This window comes from Sturnira hondurensis, unplaced genomic scaffold, assembly GCF_014824575.4.
Source record: "Sturnira hondurensis isolate 20B ecotype Veracruz unplaced genomic scaffold, ASM1482457v3 Scaffold0003681, whole genome shotgun sequence".
Classification (NCBI taxonomy): Eukaryota; Metazoa; Chordata; class Mammalia; order Chiroptera; family Phyllostomidae; genus Sturnira; species Sturnira hondurensis.
Genome location: NW_028076312.1, coordinates 4573005 through 4596610, shown reverse-complemented (window position 1 = coordinate 4596610; position 23606 = coordinate 4573005). Strand labels below are relative to the sequence as shown.

General features: G+C 37.1%; 1 protein-coding gene across 1 annotated transcript in view; it reads left to right on the top strand.

Annotated features, from left to right (window-relative positions):
• Positions 1-23606, top strand: part of TUBGCP3 (tubulin gamma complex component 3) — an 89991-nt gene that overhangs the window by 23404 nt on the left and 42981 nt on the right. Inside the window, exons 4-11 of the mRNA XM_037042042.1 lie at positions 801-878; positions 1756-1970; positions 4085-4260; positions 6388-6506; positions 7283-7408; positions 10435-10503; positions 10867-10999; positions 12712-12878. Coding sequence (XP_036897937.1) covers positions 801-878; positions 1756-1970; positions 4085-4260; positions 6388-6506; positions 7283-7408; positions 10435-10503; positions 10867-10999; positions 12712-12878 — 1083 coding nt within the window. The remainder of the gene's footprint in view (positions 1-800; positions 879-1755; positions 1971-4084; positions 4261-6387; positions 6507-7282; positions 7409-10434; positions 10504-10866; positions 11000-12711; positions 12879-23606) is intronic.

The following is a 23606-nucleotide window of genomic DNA, read 5'->3' as shown; positions in this document are numbered from 1 at the left end:
GTAAATCAGGGCAGAGTGCTAGATAATGGAAAGTTAATACAATTTGTAGGACTACTTTACATAGAAACCTGGGGTTAGTTATCCTGACAACTAAGATCTATAGTTTGGGTATGCATGAGGCTGAGACTTACATCTTGCATTTTAGAATTTTAAAAAATTGTGTTTTTATAAAACTCTATTTTTTGGCCTAAATGGGACATTGGTAAGAGGGGGGCATCATATATTTTATGATGGCATTTTTTCTTATAATTACTATGTTTGGGAAGTTGGTTATTATAAGAATTATTTCACAACCCTGGCTGGTGTGGCTCAGTGGATTGAGTGCGGGCCTGTGAAGCAAAGGGTCACTGGTTCGATTCCCAGTCAGGGCACATGCCTGGGTTGCAGGCCAGGTCCCCAGTAGGAGGCACATGAGAGGCAACCACACATTGCTGTTTCTCTCCGACTCTTCCCTTCCCCTTTCTCTAAAAATAAATAAAATATTAACAAAATTATTTCAAAGGGGAAATACTATTATTCAGGAATAGAGTAACTTAAAAATATGTTCTTTTTATGGACTTTGGAGTTAGTTTTTCAGGGGGTTTAAGGTTCCAAGGATTTTAACCTCTTGAGAACATCATCTCTAGCCTTCTGGTGGATGGTGCTATTTGGAATGCTTGTAAAATAAGCAAATTTTGATTTGCTGTTACCATATGAATTTTAAAATGCATTTCTGTTTTAGAAAGAAGAATAACTTAGGAGAGAGGAGGATAAAACTGGAGAGTAATACATTTTTCTTTTAATGTGTTCTTTCCAAACAGGGCGTTTTAAAAAATAAATGGTCGATTCTCTACCTCTTGCTAAGCCTTAGTGAAGATCCACGCAAACAGCCAAACAAGGTGAGGGGCTCTCTTTTAGCAGCTTAGTATCTTTTTAAAGGACACTTTGCATCTTTTGTTGGGACAGTTATGCCAAATTTTGATAGGAATTGGCTTTTATACTTAAGAAAATAATGAGTGAAACAAAAAAAAAACTGGTGTAGTTCTCTAGGCAGTCATGGAAGGCCAAGAGATTTCTTTTTTTTTTTCTCTCATTTTTTAAGGGCGATTTTAGTCACTGTTCTGTGTTTTCTTAAGATTTTTTTTAGAATTATGTTATCAAATGTAATACTGTTTGATTGAATAGGGCATAAGTGATCAGTTTTCAAAATTTTTATTGTGTGAAGTTATTAATATTAGCATAGCTGCATAATTCTTTTAGGATTTTCTTGTGTTTTCAAATATCACTATGAATATTAATTAGTTATACCAGTGAAAACTTCGTTGTCACACAGGTTCAATTTTTGACCTGTGCAGTGTTTGAAAACAATTGGCCTTTTCATGTGGTAGAGAGTTTGTTAAAATAAAATACTCTGTTACAGAAATTTGAGTGCTTAAAAATGGAAAAGTGTGGGTGAGTCATATTTATACCTGAAGCCTTATTCTGAGTAGTGAGCATTCTTTCAGTATATAAGAATGTAAAATTTTTATAAACATTTCAGTATTATTTGAGCTTTAGTTTGCGTGGATTCTGAATAAAGTGTAACTATCACACTATGTAGGAGTTTTAGGGTTCAGAAAACTTCCTAAAACTGTATCATATTTCAGAAGTGTAACTAATTTGCTGTTTAATAAGTACAAGATTAGATTACAGAAATAAAAGTCTAAGCTTTAATTGTCTTTGTTGGTTTGGGGAAAGTGTTCTGTAATTTTATACCTCCATTTTAATTTTTTTCAGGTTTCCAGCTATGCCACGTTATTTGCCCAAGCGTTGCCAAGAGATGCACACTCAACTCCCTACTACTACGCCAGGCCTCAGACTCTCCCGCTGAACTACCAGGATCGCAGCACCCAGTCAGCGCAGAGCTCTGGCAGTATGGGAAGCAGCGGCATCAGCAGTATAAGCATGCATGCCCTAAATGGCCCGACCCCCACTCCACAGTCTCTTCCCGGGTAAATCAAGCTTGCATACATAGATTCCCGAAATAGTAGAAATGGGAAAATCCTCAGGCTTTTCATCAGGCATTTTGTGTTCATGAAGACCATTTTTAGAGGCTTGTATGTGCCAGGAACATTCTTGGCACTCTCTGTGATATATTTTGTCTTTGGATTTTACTGTCCCTAAAAACTCTATTTTAGATAGGAATTCTTTCCACTTCTAATCTTAGTTGACTACAGACTTTTGGCCAACTCTTAACCTGTTAAGGTAAATGCATTTTAGTAAGGACCTAGTTCATCAGCGTGATGAGGTATCTGATTGACATTCCTCTTGCTATTTTCTCATATTTACCTCTCAGTGAATATTATCCCCTTCATTGGCATATGCTGTTCTCTTCAGTGAATTATTTAATTTAATAAATATAAATAAAAATAAAGGTGTCTCATCCTCAAATGCTGAGATCTTCAAATAATTAGGGCATTGTACAGTACAAGTGAATTAAGATGAGGAACTATGGGAGAACACAAGTAGGATGTTACATACTTTGAAATTTAACCTGCTGTCACATCTGGTTACATTTTGAGGAAATACAGACTTTATGGTTGAGAATACAGTAGATGCCAGTGCATTCAATGCACTTAGAGCTTTTTTTTTACATACACATTTTTATGTATAGTTTATTCTTGGAAATCACATTAAAACAGAATGTTATAAAGTGGATATTTTTCCAGAAGAACAGCAACTAAGGATTTACCATCAAATGATGTTTTTCACATGAATATAATGTAATTATAACTCATTGGGTGACTTAATAAAATTACGTGCAAGTTACTAGAAAATAGAATGTGTGTAACACACACGGATTATAAATGGAGTCTAGAGTTCTAGAAAGACAGTATAATACATTCTATATATTTAATCTCAAAATCATATTCTGGCTAAAAGGATAAACAGACTTTCTCATTTCCACATTAAAATTTGAAATAATTATTGTCATGAGATGAAAAAAGCTTTATAGAGAACTTTGAACTGAAGTGGTCTTTTAGAATTTTTTCCTTAAATTTAGAACTGTATTCAAAGATGTAGTTTTAGTAGTTGTTGATGACATTTTTTTCCCCATTGACAATGGAAAAAAGTGAGAGCTGTTTCAGGTTTTTGATTTCCTCTCTTATTTCATCAGTGGATTATAGGTGGACCCACCAATATTTTACCAGCAATAAATCAGAGCTTTGCTGCTTAGAAACAATGGTGGTATTGAAATTTTTGTTTTTCGCATTTTGCAGTCCCAGGAGGTGATAATTATGTTACAGTTTTCAAAATATATGTCAATGGAAATCAGCTATTGGGTTCTTAGATCTTCAAACAGCATTTTGACATAGTCTCCCAATTATTAAAAGCTAACTTTTGGACATTGGATATATGCTTTTGCCTTATATTTTGTTTGTACATTTTAAAAAAGATTTTATTTATTTTTTTTTAGAGAGGGGAAGAGGGGGAGAAGGAGGGAGAGAAACATCAATGTGCGGTTGCCTCTCACACACCCCCTGCTGGGAGCCTGGCCCACAACCCAGGCATGTACCGCAGACTGGGAATTGTACTGCTGACCCTTTGGTTTGCAAGCTGGCACTCAGTCCACTGAGCCACACCAGCCAGGGCTTGTTTGTACTTTTTTGAAATTAATTACAAATTAGGATTTTTTTTTTCCCTGTGGAGTAACACAAAGGCTGGGAAACAAGTGAGGACAGGGAAAAGGGACAGTTTTCCAGATCTTTTTACTTCTGTGCATAACAAATGTTGAATGAACGAATGGTGTTAATATTGAAGTTAAAATTAGTAGTGAATTTCAAAGTGGTTTTAGATGAGTAGTGTATGTTATGCATTTGTAAAGAAAAGTCACATAGATTTTGTTTTTTATGGTAAATATGTGTGGAGGTGGCAGTAAGAGCCTGAGTGTCAGAATGATCATTGTTGTTACAGTATTTGGGTATGGTTAAGTCAGTTGATTGTCTCAGATTTATAAGATTGTAATTCAATGTGGTAATAAAAGAAAAATTGCTGAAACTGTTTTTGACTCTTCACTGAAGAGCCTGGGTATTTGAGGATATAAAATACTCCTTTCTTTTTTTAGACAGTCTCATCAAACTCCAGGAGTAGGAGGAGACTGTCTTAGACAGCAGTTGGGGTCACGTCTTGCATGGACTTTAAGTGCAAACCAGCCTTCTTTACAAAGCACTACCTCGAAAGGTATCCCCAACACTGTTTCTCGCAATACAGCAAGGTCAAGGAGAGATGGAGATGCAGGTGGTAAGTAGAGATATATTTGAATGTAGCTTGTTTTTGAACAGTTAGAATTTATGCTTCCCTTATTTTAAAATACTGATCAGGAATTTCTGCTTATAACTTTTAAGTGGTTTCTTGTTCTCATGATGAAGTTCAGAATCCTAAATATGGTCTTTGGTGCCTTGGGAAGTCTCATTTTGTCACCCCATGGTACCCTGACCTTGTATTCACTAGCGCCATCTGCTTTTCAGGTCACTGCCTGAGTGGTTTCCTCCGTCCGATCTCTCTTCTCTTCCTTGTCACATTTGCTAGTGCCTTTCTGCTTTTCATTTGATTCTGCCTTTCTTTCTGGGAAGGCACCTCCAGGCTGGATCGGGCTCTGCAGCACAAGTGACTGTCTTCAGCACAGTCTAAGTTCCATGAAGGAGCGGCCATTTCTGTCTTGTTCATGGTGCTAGTAACTAGCATACTACCTAGAACGATGAAGGAACTCCTTGTGGATTTATTTGGTGATTAAGCGAATGCCCTACTGAGTTTGAAAACTGTTAGATTCCAAAGAAAGTTTGGGTTTCTTACACGAAGACACTACAAATAGCAATAGTTGGAACATGATTGTCCTGAAAAACAGAATGGGCTTTTTTGTTGGTTCATAATGTACCAATTCTGAAATTCCTCCAGCTATTTTCTTTGTAGGATGGGAGGATGAGCTGTGTCTCATAGACTTGTGAGAACATTCGTACACAGCTTGGCCTGCCCCGTGTAGCTGCTCTCAGTGGCCTACTTTACTGTCCTGTGACTTGTGGCTGCTGTGTACTCTTGGGCTTAGAAGCTGGTTTCTAAGTGGAGTCAATGCTATTCTCTGCTTCTTTCTTTTTGTTTGCTATGATTTCTGATCACTATCCAGTGTCTTCAAACCTGGGTTCTATACAAAATTAAGAGATAAAAGGGCTTAAAAATATATTTGATTACTCCAAAAGAGCAGAAGTAGTACAAAGGAAGAAAGAACTGGGATAAATAAAAAAAATATACTTGAATAAGGTAAATTTAAATCCAGATATATTGGTAGTTACAATAAATTCATGGGGATAGACACTTTGTTTAAAAGATTAAAACAAATGCTGTTTAGCTAATTATACACTGCTCATAAGAGACATTTTAAATATAGGGACACAAATAGGTTAAAAGTAAGTGGATGGAAAAAGTACCTCTTAAATGAACACTAACCACGAGAAAGAAGGGTGGCCGTATTTAAAGTTGACAGTGGCAGGAATGTCAGATAAGACAGAAGGACATTTCATAACAATGGAAGGGTCTGTTCTTTGGGAAGAAAGGCTTCTAAATATGTATATGTACCTATTGACAGAGCTTCAAATACAGAAAGAAAAACTGAAATAACTGCAAAGAAAACAGACAAATCCATAATTACAATTGGAAAATCAAACTTCTCAGTAATTGGAAAAAGTAGATAAAAATGGTCAATAATGATAGGTAAGGGTTGAACAGTACTACTACCAAATTGATGTCATTGATATTTATGGAATATTATGCCCATGGCTGGAAAACAACCTGTCCTCACCTTCAGACTGTGCTCTCTGGGCTCTCAGGGATCAGCACCAGAGAACCCAGGGTCTGTGCTCTGGTTCACTTTCTCTCCCACTTATATATTGTGTTTCTGGGCACTGTCCCCTTGTCATTATTTTGAGTAACACCTAAGTTCTGACTTAGCTTTTGTCCCAAGGTTTATGCAAATTATAAATAACTTTTCTGCTGTATCAACTCCTTTTTATGGGTGTTGGGAATGGACCAAGGTTTGTACGCTACCTGTGAAGTAAGCCAGTTTTTCCAAACAGCATTTGAAATAATTATCCATGCTTTTAGAATTGATTTGTGTTGCTTTTTGATTATATATTAAGTTTCCACAGATTGCATTTTTTTTAAAAGACTTTTTTGTCTGAAGAATCACATGATCTCCATATCCTTTTCAGAAAATTCTTGTTTCTAATAACTTCATATTCTTCACCTTCAGCTCATTTATTTAGTTTTTAATTTTTGTCTGAATGCAAATATATAATCTGGAACTAATTGTGTGATAAGATATATTTCATCTTAAAATGTCTTCTTCAGTATTCTCTTATAAAAACCATTTTGCAGGTACTGCGGAAGTTACTGAGACAGCCCTTGTCAGAGACATTTTGTACGTATTCCAGGGCATAGATGGCAAAATCATCAAGATGAACAACACTGAGAATTGTTACAAAGCGGAGGGAAAGGTACAGTAACCAAGACCCTGTCTAAAATAATGAAAGGATAAATGTGATTAAGACCAGATAGGAGCTATTAATTTGTGAGGTGTTATTGGGATGATGAGGGCTGGATTTACAAAAGTTGTGTGTACCAGTCAAGTTGAACCATTAAGTTCTGGTTTATATTTCTCTGTGCAGTTTATGACTCGTGTAATCTTACAAGGGGCCCTTTGTCAGCCTTTCTTACCCTTTTGCATCCTTTCCCTTGCATTTCTTCCTTTCCTTTTTTGTCACTGATGCAGCCACCCCATTGAGCTGATTTCTGTATCCCGTGATGGTGATGTCAGAGGTGCCTGAGGGACAGGGGTGGTTTGGCATCTCTACTGTTGATGTTGGCTTCCACATACGGTGGCTTTGCTTGCTTTTGCTTTCATATTCTAGAATGTGCCTTTCTCACAGCCCCTTCTTGTTGATGTTGTGTCCTTCTGCACCTCTCAGCTGTTCACAAGGTGACTGACATCACAGACTGTCCCTGCTATGCTGGGGGACCCTGGCCAGTCACTTGCTGGGGTCATGCACCTACATTTATTTGTAGGTGTTTTGCTTCTCTGCCTGCTACCTGATGCTTTTTGTTTTTCAGAATCTCATTGTTTTCAATGTTTCTCATTGTTTAGTGATGGCATATTAGTTATTTGTAAGTTAAATGTGTTAAAGCCTAAGAATTAGGCTTTCCCACAAGTGGTTGAGAAAATGAATTAAAATTCTAGTGTTAATTTTTAACTCTTGATGTATTTACTTTTTAGGCAAACCTAAATAAATCTTTGAGGGATACGACGGCCAGACTTGCTGAACTGGGATGGTTACACAATAAAATCAGAAACTACACAGACCAGAGGAGTCTGGACCGTTCATTTGGGCTTGTAGGTCAGGTATGTGTGTTCATTATTACCAGAACACTTGGGATGTTGTTCGCCTTGGGAAGTGCTTAACTTACTTAAAAGCTTATGAAAATAATTCTTAAGAAGGTTCTTTTTAAATACGGAAGCTTTACTATTATAGCCATTCAAGAAAAATAGAGACCACAATGGGTACAGATAAAAATAAACAAATATAGCAAGTTGTTTATATAGCTACTGGAGGACCACAAAAGCAAAAAAATACACATGCTAATTACAACAGAGGTAAAACTGAGGAGCAGAGAGAAGGTGTTGGGATTGTCAGAATCCAGTAGCTCAGAAGAGGGGCGCTTAGCAGAAACAGCGCTCTGAGGAGGGGCTTGCTGGGACACGGTCCTGGGGATTTGGGAATGCTCCAGAAGCTGCAGGTGGAAACCAGCTGCTGCTGCTGTCCCGGATGGTCACAGCTGGGGCAGTATAGCTGGTCCTTAATCTCTAGCTGCCTGCACACACTGACAGGAGGCCGCCAACAAAGAAGAAGTGAAGTTTGTAGAGTCCCAAGTCCTTTTAAGTGGTTAAGCAGCACAGGATTTTGCCCTCAGGTTGATTCTTGGGCAGTAATTATTTCTAACCAAGTCTCAAAAAATTACTGAGGGAGAGCAAGTCAGAAGTCATCTGCAGTGTAAGCACTGCACATGCACAGCACCATGGCTCTGAAGTGAAACATTGGCTTCACCCTTTAATAGTTATGTCAGCTTGCACAAGTGACCTCCTCTTGGCCTTAATTTCTGTGTGTGTAGAATGGAGGTGATGATAATGTGTAAGATAATGATAATCTCCAAGGTGGTCAGCACTAGGAGACAGTGCCTAGAAAGCTGCCGTCCCGAGCCTAGCACTGCTGTTCAGACCATGTACCAGTGTAGGGAATGGGCTGGATGAGTCAGGGACCCTTCCCTCGCACCTTAGTGCAGGTGGGAATTGGTAAGGCCTTCAGGACTCCACCTGGCTTTAATGGTACGTGGAGTTTGCAAGCCAGGTGAGCCCATTGGCCATCCCTCCCACAGCATGTTCTCATTTCTAAGTTGTTCCCTTTTCAAAAGGAACCATTTTATTGTGTCTTTGTATCATTACTTCATGAATGCAAATTCCATTGATATATCCTATTCGGTGTATTAGGTATGAAGTAAAACAAACACAAAATAAATACAGGAAAAATAAATAAGCTATTACATAGTTATTTCATTAAGTTGACTGATAATCACTATAGTCGTGTCATGTAGTATTTTATAGGACTGGATTTAAAAGCCTTTTCTCTCATTTGATTCTAATAACAGCCCTCTCAAATGAGCAGGGCAAATGTAATTATCCCCATTTTGCAGGTATAAAAGTTGAACTTCAGAGAGTTTAATTGATTTGTCCATGTTGTCCTGATTGGTAGAAGCAGATACAGGACCAGAATATGATGTGTACTTTCTGTAGTTTTTGGCATTCATTCTCATTTTCTGCTTTTTAAAATCATCACTGTGCACTGTCTAGTGACTGAAGAAGTAGAGGTTTAGCTGGGAAGAAGCACTGAGTGCCCTGGTTGGGGTGATCGCGGGCGGCAGGTAGCGTGGGTGCTGCTGACTTGGGCCTGCCTTTCTGGTGTAGTTGTTATCATTCCCCTTTTTACTCAGCAGTGTCCTACTCTAGACATACTAAATGAACAGATGTTATATATAAAGGAAGATAGTGTTTCCTAAGTCTGCGCCTTATATTTGCACTTTAATAAACCAGGGTGAGAACATCCTCAGTTAACTTAAAACTTTTCATGGTGAATACACAGGGTGCTGAAATCCTCAGATTGTAATTTCATCGTTTTTCATGGGAGACTACTTATAGGCTGACCTGTACACGCCTCCCTGTATTTTTGTTCTAAATGATAGGTTAGGATTTATTTCTACTGATGAGCACTTTGGTTTTTAATTTTTTTTGTGTTTGTGCATGTGTCTATCATGGGAACAAGGATGAGGTTTTGTAAAAACAAATGTGCCTGAAAACAAACCATGTTGCTTTCTCCGTGGATATTGCTGAGCTGGTGACCGAAGTAAGGCTCCCTTTGAGTCCGTGAAATCAGTGTGTTTTTTCCTTTTTGTGGCGTCTAAGGGGGAAATGTTTGTTTATATTAGATTGGAATTCACAAAACATAAATACACTAAAAATGACCCTATAGATTACTGGTTATGTATTGCCTGAAATTAAGCAGAAGAAGTACAGAGCTTGCTAGTAAGGAGAACAGGTTCTGTGTTTCACAAGTTGTGTTCTAGGCTCTCTTGGAAACCATAGTGTCCCATTGAGTATCTCTGGGTTTACATCCCAGAGTTTATTCCATCAAGTTCTTGTCATAGGATTATGTGAAGGTCCTCCTTGACACTTTTTTGGCATTTAAGGTTGGAGGGATACAAAGAAGTTTTAATAATACGGATGGGAAAAATAAGCAGTACAAACCAAAAAAAAAAAACCCTCAAAACTTGGAAAGAATTGGTATAAAATTGCCAATTACATTTTTTCAATTAAGAATGTTAAGTAAAATTACATTTTAACTATATCAATTTAGAAGGGACATAAATTTAAAATAAAAAGATTGTTGTCTAAAGTGAATGCACTAGTAGTTTTACGAAAACCATACTTTGTTTTTCTCCATTCTTCATTTCTTTTCTCCAAAGTTCATGCTAAGGGACAAGCTTCCCTAATATTATTAAATATGCACGAGTGGGCAAAAGTAGGTTTACAGTTGTGAGTACACGAAACAGTTTAGTCTTGTATTATTTATTAGTTATATCATTTATATGTGTCTTATTTTATATTCTTTATGATTTAACTTTTAGGTAATTATGGCTGGTAATTTGACATACTTTTGCCCATTCCTGTGTATATTGTGGTGTTAAACCTGTTAGAGGATGATTGACAGAATGAGGCTTTGCCGTGCAGGACACCTGGCCTTTGTCTGACAGCAGTGTGCCTGTGCGGCTCACGTGAGCTGCTGTGTAATGCTCATATCGTTACTCCTTTCTACACAGAGCTTTTGTGCTGCCTTGCACCAAGAACTCAAAGAATACTACCGACTGCTCTCTGTTTTACACTCTCAGGTAAGTACCTTGTTTTTCTTTTAATTTCTTCATGATTTGAAGTGTTACAAAATGGCAGCTACATAGAATTTTAAAGTTTTTCATACATTACTTTTATAAGAGAAAAATTTGTTAGATAATATGTTTGTAAATTCTGGATATCTACAAAGTTTCACTGTATCCTAGAGGTAGTTAGTTGCTAATTTTCAGGTTAGTTGCTACCATCTAGACAGGTCATTTGTATCTTAAAGGAACTATTGTTCTTTTAGAGGCAATCCTTTGCTTCATTTTTATAAGAATCCTCTTCATATTCACTTTACCTGGATTAAGAAATGATTTACTTAGTGACATGAACTTACACATTATATCTTTGTTGTTTTTCAGCTACAGTTAGAGGATGATCAGGGTGTGAATTTGGGCCTTGAGAGTAGCTTGACACTCCGGCGCCTCCTCGTTTGGACATACGATCCCAAGATCAGACTGAAGACTCTCGCGGCCCTGGTGGACCACTGCCAAGGTTGTTTTGCATCTGATGGCCTTACTTTATTTCAGAGGAGGTTTTAGGGAATGTCATCTGGGTTTATTTTTGTGCCTGTCTTGTAGCCTTATTAGCCATAAATAAGCTGCTGATTAAATACGAATTAATAAATATGAGCTTATGGGGGAAAATAACAAGTTACCAGTGAGGCCCAATATTTATAGTTGTGGAAGGTCAGGATTTCATTGAAATAAAGAAAGAAAGGAGGTTTTATAAAGATTTCTCTCTTTCCCTTTTTGTAGTTTTTGGTATTACAGTTGTTCATCTGTATCCCTCTTTTACTTGTCTCTCAACCAGTAGCCTTTTCTAGAGTTTCCTTCCTCCTGAGGTTGTGGTCTGTGTCTGGCTGTATGCTATAGGAGTTCCCAGGTTTGCACGTCTGGTTTAGGTCTCTGCTAGGCTCTCAGTCTGTGATTCTAGTTGCCTTTGGAACCTTTTTCACTCACTCTTTGCAATGTCTTGACCAAAACCTCTTTCTTTTTTTCCTCATCTTTAACATTGGGGCACTAATAGTTGTGCTTCTTAGGATTGTTAGGACTGAATCAGATGAGAGATGCCTTTTGTCTGCCCATAGTTCGTGGCTCATTGCTTGCTGCCATCCTCCTGTTGAACGATTCATAAAGACCAGAACTTCAGCATGTTGAAATCCGAGTTTATCATGTCGTTCGTGCCCTGCCTTCCCAACCACCTGACACTCCCCCTCAAAAAAAGAAGTTGAGCACAATGAATAAATATCTCTTTTCTTTCTAATTACCAGCACTCCCCATAATTACATTCCCACCAGACTCCTCCTTTATACTCTCCCCAGTCCTCTCCCCCCATCTCTTTCAGTGTTTAATTAGCCACTGCAGTCCCGATACCTCTGACTCCTTCACATGTCTCAGATCACTGCCTCTCCCAAACCAGTGATCTGAGACATGTGAAGGAGTCAGAGGTATCGGGTACCGTTGAATCCTGCTCTGTGTCTTCTCTCTGTGCTATTCAATAACCCATCCCCGACTCCATCTTCAGCCTTACCTGCCTCCATTTTGGGGCATACATGCCGGAATAAACTTACTAAAATCAGATTACATTAGTCTTCCTTTTCTTAAAATCCTTCAGCAGTCTCATGAAATTCTGGATCTTAACAGAAGAAATTCTTCATGTGCTTATAGTTTGGACTTGATATCTGCCCTTCGTAATACACCATACTGCACTCTGCTCCCAGGGCAGGGGACTGTTACCACAGTGTAGTGTAGTATAGTGTAGTGTTTTTCAAACTGTAAGTCACAGCCAGTTAATGGGTTATGAAATCAGTGAGTTGAGATGAACATATTATATTCAAGAGAAAGAAGGAAGAAAATAGAAGATATTAAAGTGTGTTATAAAACTCATTTACACATATATATTTGTATACTTGATCAAGTATAAAGTGGGGATCTTAATGTGTTTCTTAGTAAAAAAAAATTGGAAGTTGTGTTCTGGATCGTATAACGAGTCAAGTATTTACCACTAAAAAACGCTGTAGGGTCCTGGAGGGACAAGTGACTCTGACACATGTAAAACCTGGGGGAGACTCTGCTTCTATGTCCAAAGTGGTATTTTGAAAACAAACACACTTTATCTTCACTACTTGGCCATTTTGGTTAGTGTTAAACTACTGGTTTCTACTGTGAGTCTGAGTTTGTGTGTTTTTTGTGTATTCCCCTCAGGAAGGAAAGGAGGGGAGCTGGCCTCGGCTGTCCATGCCTACACAAAAACGGGAGACCCGTACATGAAGTCCCTGGTGCAGCACATTCTCAGCTTAGTGTCGCATCCTGTCCTGAGCTTCCTTTACCGTTGGATATACGACGGGGAGCTTGAGGACACTTACCATGAAGTAAGGAATGCTATTGGAGTGTCAGACTGGGATTTAAGAAGCATGGGCACTCAGTTACTCATTTTTCCCCATCACTTCTGTTCTCTTGTAGCAGTGATGCCACCACGCTTCATTTGAATGCCATGCATATTTTGTACAGTGCTTTGGAAGCCAGTTATCTCATTTGTCAGTGGGGCTGTATTTATTTAGTGATTGCTATCCTGTTAATAATAGTGGGAAACTCAGCCAGGTCAAGTCTCTTACCCAAATTTACTAGCGATAGCAAGTTTGCAGCAGAACTAGGACTGGGTCTCTTAAGTCTTCAGTTTTCTTTACAGAACAGCATTATATGTTCTGTTGCTTGCATGATTACATGCAACTAAATTAACTATGATGCTAACAATTTAAAGAAACAAGTTACTTGTACATATATGTACCTAAGAAATATAGTTAGTTTTGCTATAATGCAGTATATGTGTTCCTAAAAAAATTACTGTGCTAAAATCCCAGAGTAAAAACCATAGCACTTCTGACAAGAAGTAGAATGAGGGGGCATCGCACTCAAAAACTTTATCAGGGATGTTAAATTTAAAAAGGTACAGGAACTTAATAGAGGTTGTTGCACAGTTTTAAACACATATTAAGAAATACGTAAATTCTAGAATAAATATGGCATTTACCTTGAACAAGTCCTGCTGTTGGCTTTCGGACATGGGCCGAAGGAGGCCTGTCTGAAGTGGAACAGATAGGTGTGGCTGCCGACACATGGGTTGGTGGAGTAAGGTCACTGGTGGGCTTGAGATGTGTCTGTGTGTGTGATTTGTGGATTCCCATGTGGCTGGGTTGCTGTTTTCACCTAGTTTCTTATGAATGAAATTGCTCTTAAGCAATCATGAAGTTGGTGTTATGCTCAAATTCTTTGTTAATTATCAATTCAATTGTGTAATAATAAGTTGTTTTAAAAACAAGCACGAGCCCTGGCTGGTGTGGCTCAGTAGATTGAGCACAGGCCTGTGAACCGAAGGGCCTCTGGTTTGATTCCCAGTCAGGGCACATGCTTGGGTTGCAGGCCAGGCCAGGCCAGGTCCCCAGTGGCAGGGAGTGTGAGAGACAACCACACATCGATGTTTCTCTCCCTCTCTTTCCCTCTGTCTAAAAATAAATAAAATCTTAAAAAAGAAAACAAGCATGATAGTAGAACCAAACCATATATAGTATTATTTTGTGGGTGCTTTTAAAATACATAAATGCATTATATATATGCATATGTATTGTGTAGGTCACTCAATATGTCCTGTAGCTCCTTCCATAACAGTATTGTAGTTGTGCCTTGTTACTGCATAGTATTTCATTGTATGGGCATATGTTTAGCACCTCTCCTATTGATGGAGATTGTGTTCTTTGCCTACACAAACCTTATGAACATTATTAAAATGAACATCCTTGTATGTGCCTCTCTGTGCGTATTTATAAGTTTCTCTAAGGTGAGTACTGGGAGTTGGGGTCGCTGGGTGTGTGGAACGCATACTTTAAATTTCGATGGTGCCGTTTGAGCTCTGAGTGGCTCTACCAGTTTTCCTGACAAGCATCAGCTTTCTGTTATGGCTTTTTCCTCCACCCTCATCAGCATTTCACATTACCTAATTTTAATAAAAGTGTTTTTAATCTAATGTATGAGATGTGGCATCTCCGATGGTATTTATTTACATTTAATTGGTTACTAGTGAGATGGACCAGTTTTTCACATTTATTAGTTATTTTTATTTCTTCTGCTGTTGCTATGCATATTCTTTGCCCAGTTTTCCTGTGGAGTTGTCTGTCTTTTAAGAAGTGGATATAGGATGGTTTTATACACTTGGATAACTTGTACCTTTAATGGCACTTTTTCTTTTAATTATTTTTCTTTAAACTTTATTTTCATATTATTCAGACTTAGAATTATCAAAATAGCACAAAGAATCGTAATCTTGAACAAAACTCCCCAAATATTAGTTTTACCACATACATACCTGAGTTTTCTTCTGGACAGTTTTTTTCCCTTGAGTTTTACATTTTGTTGGCTATTTGTCAGTATTATTTAAATAACTATAGCTTAAAGGTTTCATATTTGATAGAAGCAGTTTGTCCTTTTCACAATTTCCTTGGTGTTTTTGCACATTTCTACTTAGATACAAATCAGCTTCTGATTCTGCCAAAATTTTTTATTTTTATAGTTGTTATACATTGAATTGATAGATTAGGAGGAAATATTTTTATGCTTTCCGTGTTCTTTTTGCTAAATAAGCTATTTTTTTGTAAAAAAAAAACTGAATTGAAAGCTTTGAAAGATTCTATATATATGTTTTCATTTTACTAATGGTTACCTTTAAGTTTTTCAGAACTTAATTTTTTTTTAAAGATTTTATTTATTTATTTTTAGAGGGGAAGGGAAGGAGAGAGGGAGAGAGAAATATCAATGTATGGTTGCTTCTCGTGGGTCCCCTGCTGGGAACTGGCCTGCAACCCAGGCATGTGCCCTGACTGGGAATCGAACCAAGGTTATGTGGTCCGCAGGCCCATGCTCAATTCACTGAGCTAAACCAGCCAGGGCTTCAGAACTTTATTTAAAAATTTTTTTTATAACAGAAAGAGAGGAAGGGAAAGAAAGAAATACTGACTTGTTGTTCTACTTATTTATGCATTCATTGTTTGCCTCTTGTATGTATACTCATCAGGGATCGAACCTGCAACCTTGGTACATTGAGAAGACGCTCTAACCAGTAAACTACCTGGCCAGGGCAGAGCTTTCTTTAACCTATATTTTCTAAATGCTAAAGTCAGGAGTAAACCAACTTTTTAAAATCTGCTCCTGAAGTTAAGATAAAGAATTTTATACCTCCCCCAGGTACAAAATTTTCTGACAAGTAGTTAATCTCTATAACTTTTGCAACGTTATTATATTTCAGGTTTTTTATAGCTAATTTTTGAAAATTGCCTGCTTTTTTAAGATTTTAGTTTGTTTTACTTTGCCTTTAGATTTGTGTCAGTTATTTAAAAATACTTTTATGCTTAACTGGTATTATTTCTTACCACCAAGCTCAATTATAATTTCTGTTATGGAGATATGCATATGGAAAAGTGCGTAAATCTTAAGAGTAAAGCTTGATGCTTTACTACAAAATGAGCCACCATCCAGGTCCAGATGGCGCCTTGCCAGTATCCTGGTCACGTGTCTGCCCTGCCCACGTGTCTGCCCTGCCCACGTGTCTGCCCTGCCCACATTCCCCTCACTGCCTTCTTCCTCGTTCCTAAAGGAGCGCTTTTCTCACCTCCAATGGTATAGTGTTGTCTTATGTTAAATTGTCTGTAAGTGGAGTCTGATTTTATGTATGTAAAATACATTTTACATGAAGCATCCTTGTATTCATCATAGTTAAGTATGAATCTTTAAGTTTAAATTTCTGAAAAGCATCATACAGTTGTTTGTTTAATTAGAATTTTAAATCAGACTCAATTGTTCAAGATTAAATGGAGACTAATTCTTACACAATTCAGTTTTATCCATCACTTTCGTGATAAGGAATCCTTTAGGTAGTGCTTTCACTTTGATAGAGTGAAACGTCTTTTTTGCTTCATTTGAGTTTTGTTATTCTGTAATTACAGGATGAGCTGAACTTTGGAAGCTGTTTAAGAACCTGTGTAATTGATTGTTTATAATGATTATTAAGTATCTTGACCATTACCACATTAAGTAAAATGATCTGGGTTTTAGGAGTTTGTCATTTACGAGCTGAAGTGATCGTATGGTTAAGAAAATGAAAAAAATATTATAATTTGTATATGATGGGCCATGCTTACTATGCAAATTTATGGAAATAGCTTCAACAACTTATCAATCAGAAATAAAAAGCTCTCTATATTATATTTTTTAATTTTGAGGCTTACCTATTTTATTACCCATTGAAATTATACTTATAAAATTAAAAAAAATCATCTTCTAAGGCAGCTTTTAAAAATGAAGATTATTGAAAGATGAAAAATTTACTTTTCATTTAATAAATCTGTATTCTAACCCCTCCCTCATGCAGTAATTAATGTGTTAGTTATAATATAAATTAGCACGATAAGAATTTTTTAGATGGCTGCTGATCAGTTGACTTGAGGGACCTGGTTTTCTCCAGGGCTTGGGGTTGGGAATTGTTGTCTGGGGTGTATATATATATAAAGTGCTACCAGTGAAAGCCATAAACTGGCTAATTACCTTTTTAAGTTCAGGGCCTAATTTCTACTTTTGTCTTTTTTCTGGAGAACAATTTGTATTTTCTAGCAACCAGACTTTTTAAACTGGTCCTTAACTAGACTACTAATTCATAGGCATCTGTGTTTTTAAAAGAGTTTCAAATGGACCACCAATTTTTTACTTATTCCGTCTGACTTCTGTATTATTCAGGCCTATTTATTTATTTTGTTGATAGTCATTGTGGGAACCGAGTTGATGGAAATTGTAGAGAGACCTGGGCACAAACTTCCAAAATTGATCTTGTTCTGGAGTTTTTCTTTATTAATTTTGAACATTGATTCACTGAGATAAAACAAAAGCATATTCTTTTTTAGACTAGTATAGCTTTAATTTGCTTTACTTTTTCAAATAACTTATTTTATAGAATATGTATGAGACATACTTTCAGGTTTAGTTTGTTTAAAGATAAAATGCTAAATAAGTATCCATGATTATTGAATACAGTATTAGAATTAGTAGCTCAAATGTCAGTTAATTAAACTTATGTCAGATCTTTGGAAAGTTACTTATTTTTAAATGTTTTTATTTAACTATATACTTCTGAAAAAGTTGAAAGAATTGTACAAAACATTCCCAGGTACCCTTTCCTCAGATTACCTGAATGCTAGCATTTTATTACAATAAATTTATCTTTTAAAAAAGGTTCTATATTTACTGGTATTTATGCTTAGGGTCTGAGTTTAGATGGGGCTTAAATTCAAGATTTGTAAAAAAAAATTTTTTTTGCTAGTATTATACTCCCAATGTTCCTATTTGTTTCACTAGTTTTGCTTGTGGGATTTTTAAAAAAATGCAGTGTGATTGAGAGAGTTAAAATTAATCCTTCTGGACAGAATGTCTTTCATGTTTTTGCAGTGGGCCTGCTATGGTTACTACTCCTATGCCAGTGGGTTTTATCACTTAACAGTGCCTTATTTTTAACTCATCTGCTTTATTTCTATGGGGTAGAGTTTAAGAGCTCAGGTTCTGGAGTCATGTGACTTGGGTTTGACAGTCAGCTTCAGTTTCTAATGGGTCTGTATCAGGGTGAGTAATTTAGCTTCCTCAAGCCTTGCCTTCCACATCTTTCGTATGTGCGGAATAGTGGTGCCTATTCCATGAGATTTTGTGTCCATGTGAGGATTGAGTCAGGCAAATAGTAAGCATTCAGTATGTTATCTGCTGTTACTATAAGAAAAACATTGGATAAGATTTGCATATTCAGTGGCCCTCAAATGTCTGTGGCCTTTGTCTTCCATTGTTATATGACTTCTCTGTTTTCTTTTGAACTCTAAATTTATAAATATTCACTTAAGTCTGATTAATTTTAGGAAGGTTCTCTTCGATTTATTCTAAATCATAATTTACCATAAAAATTTGATAGTTTAGGTAACTGCATTCTTTGTTTGATACTTATGTAATTAAAATTTGGGCCCTGGCTGGTGTAGCTCAGTGGATTGAGCATGGGCTGTGGACAAAAGGGTCACCAGTTCAATTCCAAGTCAGGGCACATGCCTGGGTTGTGGGCCAGGTCCCCAGTGGGAGCCATGTGAGAAGCCAACACACATTGATGTTTCTCTCCCTCTCTTTCTCTTTCCCTTCCCCTTTTAAAAATAAAAATAAATAAAATCTTTTTTAAAAAGTTTAAAAAGAATAAAATTTGGGAATTTTTGTTTCTTCAGTTTATACATAGGTCGATTTTTCCTTAATCTGTATAATGAGTTATAACTTGGTTGTAAAATTGTATTTCTTCAAGTGTATGCATAATTATCTCTAAATAGCTCACATGAGCTTTATAACTACTCATTTAATAGTAGTTTATTAAATATTTGCATAAGGAATTGCTATTTTCTAGAATAAATGAAAGCACAAAATATGAATAAACAGATAAAAATTGTAAAAAAGAAACCAAATAGAATTTTGGAGTTGAAAAATACAATACTGAAATGAAAAAAATTACTCATGGGGCTCAACAGTAAATTCAAACAGAAAGAAGAAAATAAGTGATTTGAAAACAGATCGATTAAGATTATCCAGTCTGAGGAACAAAAAAAAAACAAGGAAAAAATGAGAAGAACCAATGAGACCTGTGGTACTCAAATTTGATGAAAAACATTTATCTACATATTCAGGAAGTTCCACAAACTCAAAGTAGAATAAACTCAAAAAAGTCCACAATAAAGCATTTTACTATCAAACGAGAAAGACAAAGACAGAGAATTTTGAAAGCCTCAAGTTTAGGAGAACTCATCATAAAGGAAGGATTATCTATTATGTGAACAGCTGGTTTCTTATAAAAACTGTGGAAGCCATAACGCAGTAGGATGGCACATTCAAGATGCTGAGAGGAAAAGGCTATCATTCCGGAATTTTATAGTCTGCAAAATAGTCTCTTTCAAAAATAGTGAAGGAGATATGGAGATATTTCCAAATAAATAAAACCTGAGAGAATTCCTAGAAGCAAAATCTCAAAACTGACTAATGAAGAAACAGAGAACCTGAGTGGACTTATAACAAGTAAAGAGATTGAACCAAGAATCTAAAAAATTTTGCAAAGAAGAGCCCTCACCCTGGCTGGTGTAGCTCAGTGGATTGAGGGCGGGCCTGCGAACCACAGGATCACGGTTCGATTCCCAGTCAGGGTACGTGCCTGGGTTGCAGGCCAGTTCCCAGCAGGGGACTCATGAGAGACAACCACACCTTGATACTTCTCTCCTTCTCTCCTTCCCTTCCCCTCTGAAGATAAATAAATAAAAATCTAAAAAAAAAAAAAAAGAGCCCTGATACGGCTTCATTAGTGAATTGCACTAAATATTTAAAGAAGGAACCTTAGTGTTTCTCAAACTCTTCCAAAAAAAAAACCAGAAGAGGAAAGAACAATTCTTAACTCCTTTAATGAGGCTAGGGTCACTCTAATACCAGAGCCAGACAAAGACAACACAAGAAAAGGAAACCATAGACCAATATCCCTTATGTGTATAGATGCAAAAATCCTCATAAAATGCGAAAAACTGGAATTTAGCTGTATTGTACACCATAACCATGTGAGAATTACCCCGAGAATGTAAGAGTAGGTCAGCATAATCAAAATCAATATAATGTACCATATTAATAAAATAAGGGAAAAAGTGCATGATCAACTCAATTGTGGCAGAAAAAAGCCTGTGGTAAAATTCAGGACTTTTTCATGTTAAAAACATTCAAAGGAGGAATAATATGGAACTCTCACCTACTAAAAGGCATCTATAAAACACAGGATCATCATACTGAATGGTGAAAGAATGTATACTTTTTCTCTAAAATCAGGAACAAGACAGGGTGTCCATTTTTTCTACTTCTCTCTAGCATTACGCTGGATATTCTAGCCAGGGCAACTAGGTAAGGCAGACAATGGAAAGACAAAGACATTCAGATTGGAATGCAAGTAAAATTATTCCTGTTCACAGATGCAGAATGCAGAGTAAGATCATATGTACATGATCTTACATGTAGAAAACTAAAGTATCCCCAGTATATGTCTAAAACTAGTTCACCAGATTAACTGGTATAAGATCAGTACACAGAAATCAGTTGTATTTTTATATACTTGTAATAAACAATCTAAAAATAAAATTAGGAATACAATTTTATGTACAATGGTATCAAAGATGATGAAATACTTAGGAATAAATTTAACCAAGGAAGTGCAAGACTTGAACACTAAAACCTGTGAAACAGTGTTGAAAGAAGACCTAAATAGAAAAATTTTGTGATTTTAGAGTTAATGTAATCTCTGTCAAAATACCAGTGGCTTTTTTTGGCAGGCATGGGAAAGATGATTTGCAAACTGAGAGTCAGAATACTTTTGGAAAAAAACAACTATGTTGAAAGACACTTTCTGATTTCAAAACATATTAAAATGTAAACTAATCAAAACAATATGGTACTGGCATAAATAGACTGATAGATCAACAGAGTAGAATTGAGAGTCCAGAAATAAATTCATTCATTTTTGTTGAATTGGTTTTTAATAAATGTCCAAGACCACTCAATGGAGAAAATTGTCTTTTCAACAAATTGTGCCAAGACAACAGGATATCTGCATTAAAAGAATGAATTAGGACCTCAGTGGCATTTCATATATGAAAATTAACTCAAAGTAGATTATATACCTAAAGCTACAAAGCTTTTATAAATAAACGTAGGTATAACTCTTTGTGACTGTGGATTAGGCGATGGTTTTTAGATGTCGCCAAAAGCATGAGCAGCAGTAGAAAATAATAAGTTTGATTTTACCATAATTAAAAACATTTGTACATCAAAGTACAAGATTTAAAAAGTAAAAAGACAACCCACAGAATGGAAGAAAATACTTGCAAATCACATAGATGGTAGGGTCTCGTATCTAGAATATGCAAAGAAGTATTATTGCTTGACAAAAAAAAGTAACCAAATTTAAAAAATGCCAAAGTACTTGTAGGTATTTTTCCGAAAAAGATGCACAGATGGTCAATAAGCACAGGAAAAGATTGTGATCATCGTTAGTCCTTGGGGAAATGTAAGTCAAACCACAGATACCACATCACACTCATTGGGATGATATTTTAGCAAAAAGGTAAACACCGGTGGTGATTTGGAAAAACCGGAACCCTCATACATTGCCAGTATAGCCATTGTGGAAAACAGTTTGGCAGTTCTCAAAAAGGTAAACACAGACTCAGCAGTTCTAGGTATATACCCAAGAGGAATGAAAACATACATTCATATAATAACTTGTACATGAATATTCATAGCATCATTATTCATATTCATAATAGTCAAGTAGAAATAACACCAATGCTCACCAACTGATGAGTGGGTAAGCAAAGTATGTATCCATACAGTGAAGTACTATTCATCCTCAGAAAGGAATGAAATTCTGCAGACTGCAACATGGATGAATCCTGAGAACAGGTGAACTACCTAAGACAGGTCACATACTGTATAACTTCATTTATATAAAATTTGCAGAGCAGGCAAATTCATAGAGACAGAAATTAGATGATCGTCAGCAAAGTTGTGGGGGGAAAGGGAGAGAGGAGGTCACAGCCTAATGGGGTGGAGTTTCTCTGTGGGAGATGGAAATGTTCTGGAAGGTAGATGGTGATGTTTGCCAAACCATATTGGGAATAATACTAACAACTGCTGTATTGCACACTTTAAATTAGGTAAAATGTGACTTTTACATTATGTGACAGTGTGAGCTACGTCTGGTTCCTAAGATTACACTTTCTGGTTCATTTGCTCAGTGTTCTGCCGCATTCATTGCTGGTTTAGAGAGTTTTGTGCTATCCACCATGTATTCACCGACCCTAAGTAGAGCTCAGTGGGTCTGAATCTGCACATCCCTCCGGCTGCATGCACTTGGGAACCTCGTAGGGAGGTTTGGCGTGGACTACGATGAGGATTTCCAAATCTCCGTGGTGTTTGTGATGTGCAGCAATGCTGGAGCTGGTATACCCACCCTCTGATCCCCCGAAGTCTCAGCCAGACTGAGTGGGACAGGTGTAGAGTGTGTCCTGAAGGTGGGGTGAGGACACGGGAAGGAGTTCAGAGTGCCTCCCTTGATCACATCAGCAGTCGACTGTGTGATATTCTCCTGAGAGTTTTTCTGTGAGGAAAAAATGTTTAGTAGTCAATGAAGAATAGAAAACTGTGCATACTTTTACTGTGCACAGTAAAGAGTAAGTTCTTTACTGTGGAGGTTCTACAGTAAAGAACTTATCTCGTGTTTCCAAACTTAATTAGTAATATAGTAATAGGTGTGTGTTTTTGTTAATATTCATTGAGAAAGATTAGTGGCTATTTAAAGTATGTGTAACAACTATGATGTGACAGTCACAGGAACTCTGGTTTGTTATTCAAAGGAAAAGCTAAATTTCATATAGAGGGTAGTGCAAGTAAAGCTGTAGTTACCTTCCTTCCAAGTTCACAGACCACTCTGCATTCTGTGTCTCTGCACCCCAGGTCAGGAAAAGTAGGGAACTGGTCTCGATGCTGCGGCACGGAGAGTTGACTCTACTTTTCTGCAGAGTTAACCCAAGTATGGATGTGAACATCCATCTCTAGGTTTCCTGCCTCAGAGTTGGTAGAGTGCCAGTCACACGTGGCGTTGCCTTTGTGTGTTTTGTTGGACCCTGTTTGTGACCCAGCTGCACTCCTCAGTAACTTTCCCGCAGTAGGCTCTCCGTAATGGCTATTCAGACAGAGCTCACTTCAGTTGTAAAGTAGCTCAGTTGGTGTTCTTCGGGAAGCTCTTTTAGGTGCCCAAGATCACCTGTTTCCAGGAAAGTCTTTCTGGCTGCTGAGTGAAACTCAGTGTCCTGCCTTAGCTGCCTCTGGGGTTGGCTGATTTGCAACCCAAGGATGAGTTTTTACTCATTTTATCGGAACTAAAATCTTCCAGGTTGCCTCGGAGCTTTGCTGTTCTTGGTGTGGGATAGTTAAAATTTGCCTCTGAGTCCATTGGTTGG